The following is a 6,486-nucleotide window of genomic DNA, read 5'->3' on the forward strand; positions in this document are numbered from 1 at the left end:
GAGCATTACACAAATAAAGTCTGGCTAATTAGGAAGCCAAATTGTTTTAATTTGGTTTGAAATAAAACTGGTCAATTCACCAACAGTAAAAGTAGATAATGGACCAAAACATTTGTTTAGTTATGATTTGTTGGGTTTTTTTTTCAGTTTTTGCCCAGGCCGGGTTTGAACCTGCCGCCTTCGGGGCTGGCGCCCTACTCCTTTGAGCCACAGGTGCCACCCCTATGATTTTTTTTTTCCCCTTTCTTTTTTGGGTGGAGGTAGACACATTTGCAGAAGTGTTGCAGAGAAACCGGATCAAGCTGATAAATATTATCCTTGCTAAGGCTGCTTGAGAAACGGATCCATCCTATCAGACCCAGCATAAATTGTAAGTTTCGTATCTCTCTGAGATGAAAGCTAAAAGCTAGAATTATCCTAACACACCATGTGGGTAAGACTAATGGTCAGCATGCGTTCTGAAATGCCATGCTGTAAGAATAAATACGCTGGCCTGGTTCAGAGGGGGGGAAAGAAAATCAAGCTTCATCCTATAGACCCAGCCTCTCTGTAGGAGCACCAGAGCTGATCCTCATTGTACAAAACCATTGCCCTTTCTTACACTTCCCACTAATGTACAAAAGACAACACTAGATTTCAGACAAAATATATATATATTTCTTTTAAATCTTGACAATAAATCAGGATGTAGAAGCTTACAGGGAGCACAGTTTCGTTTATTTCAGGTACTCGTTTCCAGCTCCCTCAGATGCAAATCGCCCTGGTAACAACAGTGTGTACATAGTCTTCTCTTTGCTTTTCATAATTTTGAAGCAAATAATACATTTGACTGTATTGAAGTCTGTGCAAATAATCCTTCAGAAGAAATATCCCAGATTCTGTTTGCCGAGATCATTTTTGTCTCTCAAAGATGATTACATGAGTTTATTTGACTTCAGATAAAGTGCTCCTGTCCAGCAGAACTCAAAAGGCCTTCAAGGGTTCCAGAAGTTTAGCTCAGGTCAGACTCCGTCATACGAATTCCAGCTTCCCGTGACCACTGTACATGCCCCAGTGAACCAGCGAGAGGATCTTATCGTTGCTGAGGTCCGCTTGTCTCATTTTGTCACAGGTCAGGCAGCAGTTCTCGTGCCCGCTGACCGGCACCACGCACTCCAAGTCCAACTTTGCAATCTGCCCCTTTTTGGAATGGTGTCCGTGGAAACTGTAGTGCAAACGGGAGAGCATCTGCTGCCTCTGATCCTGCAGCCTCTTGTTTTCACTTCGAAGCATCCTCAAGGCCAATGTGATCAGCAACACCAAAATCAGCCCTCCAGCAATGGGCACAGCAATCACGGCCGCCCGGAACCACAACTCTTTGGAAGAAGTCAGCTCCTGCACCTTGGTGATGAGGTTTCTGCTACCTTCGTGCTGGTACCGGTTTCCTTGCCCTAAAGGAATAGGGAAAGGAAGATGATCAAACTGTATGCTAGCTCCTCCCCGGGGATACCGATGGTCATCTCTCCATTTTAAGCAAGGAATCCCATTAAAAAGAAGCCTACAATTAAATCAACGATAATTTAGAAAGTAAATATTGCAAAACTACCCAGAGAAGCTTACAAACGCACTTGTTTACAGGCTGTCATTACTGAGATGTAATGGCCTTTTAATGTCTTCAAAATGTTGAAAAAACAGGCAAAACCTATTATGTCAACAGACATCTAATGCTCAGGCAGACATAAAAGCCACTCAGTAGAGATGCATCTTTGCATCCAGCCGCACTTCTCCCCCTGGTGTCTCTAATTACATTAACAACAAAATCAATAGCAGACATACAAAGTCAGGGCTGTCACAAGTCTATAGATCAGGCAGGCGGTCTAACTAGAAAAGGCTTCTATACCTGAGGCCTCACCCTTGGGAGGAGAGAGGACATCACGCAGCCCTCTGTAATTGCACATGTCTTCATGACAGCATTCCAACGTGGGCATGGTGGTGCCAGAGTGGTTTTGAGCCTGTTTGGCTTGGCAGATGTCTGTTGTGCTTGCAAGAGAGTCCAGGCAGCCATGGGTGAGTGGGGAATTTGTGTTCTGAGGATCAAGAAGTCTAGAGAAGCAGGCACTGAGCTCAGATTTACACATATAACCAGTGGCCACACAGTGGGCAGCATCACAGTAGCATCGAATTTCACCTGAAAGCAAGGAGAAATCACGTCAAACTGTGCTTCGGGAGACCAGAGAAAGCAACTCTTGTCTTGAAGCAATTGCTAAATCCCAAGTTCAAAGGCACCAACTTGTAGATTATTCAAGCTGAGTGCTTACAACAGCAGTCCACTGTTGACTGGAAAAGCCCTTTGTGCCATCAAGCGCTTAAGTTTCAATTCAGTTGACTATAATTTTAGAAATGCAGTAATCCCAATAGCAGATTTCTGATGAGTTAAGAGGAGAATTAACGGTAAGACTCGTTGGGTTTTTTTGAAGAAAAATAATAATCAGTATAATTGCTCCTACCAGAAGGTAAATTACATGATTTATTCATTTTTAACCCTATCTAACCAAACAACATACAAATGCTAGGCTTTTTGATTTTGTCAGTATAAATATTTGGTCGGAACTACTGAATTGTTTACTATCCCAAAGGACTGCGCCAAGATTTAAGAGCTCTAGGTAACACCTTGTAAAGTTATTAACTGGAAACACAACAATCTAGAAATTGCTCAGGTCAGGAGGTTTTAAAACTATGAAACTAGGCAGCTATTTGCAACCTCTCTAGAAAAGGCAAACTTTGCCTATAAAGATCTTTTCATGCAGAGGAGCTTTTAGTCAGTATATTGTAAAACAGGAACTAGGCAGTTTACAATTAGTGGTTTGCTTGCCAAAGTCAATTTCTTTCAGCCCAAATGGAAAGTCATAAAAGTGGAGGGGGTATAAAACTGCGAGGCTAACTTCTCCTCCTCCTCCTCCCTCCAAGTTTTACATGCAATTCAACATGTGATCTAAAAAGGGAAACCCTGAAACTGAAAATCCTCTGCTGGTTGAATGAAAAATCCTTAAGGAAACCTCAAATTTTCTACAGGAAGTGCTTAAAAGTTTCCTTTATAAAAACTCATTTTGCGAGTTTCAAGGCTCTGTTAACGTTTTGTCACAATACGAGACCCCGAGGCTTTAACATCGATTTCTAGTCGATATAACCAGGGTCTTAAAGTTATCACTATGGTGACACACAACTGGCAGACTCCGGCCTTTGTTACTTGTCACGGCTAGAGCTACTGTAAATTGAACTAGTGCCTACCTATTCCATTTCCTACCTGAAGATCTGTCGAGTTACTGAAACCTACACTCTGAAATTAAAGAGGAGGGTTACTGCTTTGCAAACCTCTTCCCACCTCACCTTCCCTCTACCTCCCTCCCCTCTGTGAATGTCTGAGTAAGGTGCCTCACTTAATTATCTGTCCAAATTCCAGGCCATCGTATGATATGCTCCCCTACTCTGCGAGGCCGCTAATGCTTCAGTTCTAAGAAAAACCAGCCCACGAAAACAGATCTTTGTCAACCTCTGTAACAGTCCAAAGCTCAAGGTCTTGCTCCTAAATCTGTACTCCCTGCCCTGGGTGTGGGCCCAAGACCCTCAGCTGATCTGTTTCAAGTAAGAAGCTTGTTTTGCAGAAGTTTTTCCCTGTTCTTTTCCCTCTACAAAGCTTACTCTATATTTCACATAAAGCTCACCCATCTTATATGGTGATGGACTACATATCCCTAGCCTGGCAAATTCCATATAGAGAATTAAAACGTAAATGTAACAGATTAAAAGCCCATTTTGATCCTATTAGCCTTAGACCTGGTACAGAAAAAGAAAACCGAATACAGGTAAAATGCTGCTTAAATGTTTACGAGTGCCTATTTAAAATGCTACATTTTCAATGACCTAAAAACAGTCTAATAAAATTTTGACAGGTAACTGGAAAAGTTCTAACAACTTTTTTTTTTAATTGGAGCCACATTTTAGTAAGGAGAATGGACTTTTGTATTACTGTATTAAAACTATATTTCTGTTGTTTCATAAAGTTTCTTCCTGTGGCATGCAAAAGGCCAGAGAGGGGACTGGTATTTTGAAACAGTGAACAATGCTCCTCTGTTTCCCCTTTTCTTGTTACTGTATGTAGTGATTAAACAAAAATGTCTGCTTTAGTCAAGATGGCTACAGGAGACTGCTGGCTTCTTTTAAAGCTTTTGAAGTCCACAGCAGCCAGAAATCTCTGATCCCCTAATTATATCATTATCAGGCACATAGTTTCGGTATCTGTGACTTCATGTCAGCCACAGTCCCTCCCTGTTCTGCCAGCCTTTGATAGGGCCAGGAGGCTCCCCTCTGCAGGCTGCAAGGGCTGTTATTTAGGGTTAATTACACCCTTCCTTCCAAAATAAATAAATACTGTAGCACATCATCCTTGCTGGGCTAGCTTATCCTTTAACCTCATGCCTGCTACATGGCAATTAGAGAGAACTGGGGGGTGGGGTGCAAATGCTAAATAATGCTTCCTATTTAAAAAAAGAAAAAAAAAATATATATATACACATATATATCGGTTCACAGAACGGAGGAGTTCATGACAGGGAGGTGAGGGGAACCTTGAAATCCATGGGTTATTTCCATCCATCCCAAAGGTAAACGCCAGATGGGGAAAGAAGAAACTGACCACTGACTTCTCTTTCTTTCTTTTTTATTTTAGAGTGGTGTTTGTAAAATATGAGGTGGGTGGGAAACGGGACAGCTGACAGGACCCACTCCTCCAGGCCACTTAAAAACAGCACACACTTCTGTACACAAATACCCCTTGGACACACTCAGTCCCGAGAGTCCCTCAATCACTAAGACTCACAGGCACACACTCTGAAAGACGTATTCCGAGACACGGTCGGGGGCAGGAATACATTCGGAGACCCACACTGAGATACAGAGAGACGTAACACTCGGAGAGACACACAAAGACATACGCCGAGACCCTCACATAAACACATTCAGACATACACCCACGGAGACGCTCACGGACAGAGACACGCGGACACACGGTCGGGCACACTGGAGCGGGGGGCCCAGGTCCCGCAGTTCCTTCTGGCCGCCCGGCGCCTGGGCGGCACTCGGGGGCCCCGCTCCCCGGTAGATCTGCAAATGTGCAAAGTCCACCACGGACGGACCTGGAAGCCCCCTGACAACTGCGTGCCCTGAGGTCTGAGTTGAAACCAACGTGTTGGGTCCGGGAGTGTTGAGGGGGCGGCCGCCAGGCCACCGCCGCGACTTCTAAGAACAGAGCAACTTGTCGCGACCTGCGGCTCCAGCGCGGGAGGGAAGTTCGCCCGCCGCTAACAAAGCCTTGGCAGCCGGCTTCAAAGCCCCGCGGCGGCCCTGACCCCCCGCGCGCCCCTCTCCGGGGACCCCGCGTGCCGCCCGGCACCCACCTTTGGTGAGCAGCACGGCCATGGCGCAGAGTTCAAGCTGCAGCCAGATGAAGATGTAGCTGGAGTGGCGATCCATTGACGCCCCCCACGTCCGCGGCGCCCCCGCCGGCCCCGGAGCCGCGGCGCCACTGCAGCCTACGGCCCCCGGAGCGCGCAGGGCATGGGTCCTGTCCGGAGCGGCGGGCGCCGTCAGCGACGAGACGAGTAGCCGGGCCGCGGCCAGGGCATGGATCGGGGCTGGAGGGCGGGCGGAGGAGCCGAGAAAAGTTGTGCAGCCCGACTCAGCCGCCACCGGTTCCCTCTCCCAGCTTGTGCCCGCCGACGCACGCTTGCCCTCGACGCCACCGCAGGCCGGGGTGGGCTCCGGCTTTCTTCCCCCTCGACTTGCCGCTCTCCGCGAAGCCCGCGGGAGCCGCCAAGCGTGCGCCGAGACGACCCGCAGCGAGCTCCTGCCTGCACCCGCCTCTGCCCGGCAGGGTCGGCGCAGTAAATAGAGCCCCGAGCCGGGAGCCGGTTGGCACCTCCCCGCCCCAGCCCCGCCCCCGGCACCGCCCCCGGCACCGCCTGCGCCGTCCTATTGGTAGCTGCGCTCTTGTCAATCAGCCCCGCGGCGGGGAGCGGGCCCAGACGCCGGCGTCTGGGCTCAGGCCTGCGGGCTGCCGTCTCCCGCGCTCCCCCTTGCGGAGACCTGTGCGTTCGTGACCTTCGGGGGGCGCGGGGTGAGGCGAGCCTCCGGGTCAGCGCCTGGCACTCCCTCCGAGACCCTTGGAACTCGGCCTCTGGCCATCATCCCGCAGCCCGTGGTTCTTTTTTGTTCCCCGCAAAACACGCGAAAGACCCTCGTGGCAGCCCTTGAGAGCCCTCCCCGGCCAGCCCTCCGGGACCCCAGGGAAGAGTGCCGGTGCCCCAGCGTGGCGCGTGTGGCAAAGGAGGGGGTCTGCCAGGGAGCCAGGAAGGGGGGGGGCGGCCTGGCGCTGGGGTCTGCTTTCAGCCCTCTCCCCCTCTCCCTCTTAGAGCATCCGCCTCAAGCTGCCCGCCCTGTGATCAATAAAGC

At 49.0% G+C, this 6,486-nt stretch overlaps 1 protein-coding gene across 2 annotated transcripts; it reads right to left on the reverse strand.

Annotated features, from left to right (window-relative positions):
* Nucleotides 1–633: 633 nt before the first annotated feature.
* BAMBI (BMP and activin membrane bound inhibitor) lies at nt 634–5,876 on the reverse strand. 2 transcript variants are annotated; one of them, XM_023511453.1, is made up of 3 exons: nt 5,433–5,876; nt 1,892–2,167; nt 634–1,430 (listed from the first exon to the last, which is right to left on the reverse strand). In XM_023511453.1, exons 1-3 carry the CDS (start codon nt 5,506–5,508, stop codon nt 1,012–1,014), a joined length of 771 nt encoding a protein of 256 aa, XP_023367221.1. In that variant the 5' UTR covers nt 5,509–5,876; the 3' UTR covers nt 634–1,011. The 2 variants fall into 2 exon arrangements, with proteins under 2 accessions (XP_023367221.1, XP_003786778.1); XM_003786730.3 differs by having other exon boundaries at nt 1,880–2,167.
* Nucleotides 5,877–6,486: the final 610 nt, after the last annotated feature.

This window comes from Otolemur garnettii, unplaced genomic scaffold, assembly GCF_000181295.1.
Source record: "Otolemur garnettii isolate 467f Iridium unplaced genomic scaffold, OtoGar3 scaffold00019, whole genome shotgun sequence".
NCBI classification, from domain to species: domain Eukaryota; kingdom Metazoa; phylum Chordata; class Mammalia; order Primates; family Galagidae; genus Otolemur; species Otolemur garnettii.

Coding starts and splice junctions, on each gene's coding strand:
- BAMBI (XM_003786730.3), bottom strand. CDS start 5,508: ATGGATCGCCACTCCAGCTACATCTTCATCTGGCTGCAGCTTGAACTC. Junction 2,168..5,432: donor GGCCGTGCTGCTCACCAAAG/GTGGGTGCCGGG, acceptor CCTTGCTTTCAG/GTGAAATTCGATGCTACTGT. Junction 1,431..1,879: donor TCCCAAGGGTGAGGCCTCAG/GTATAGAAGCCT, acceptor CTATTCCTTTAG/GGCAAGGAAACCGGTACCAG.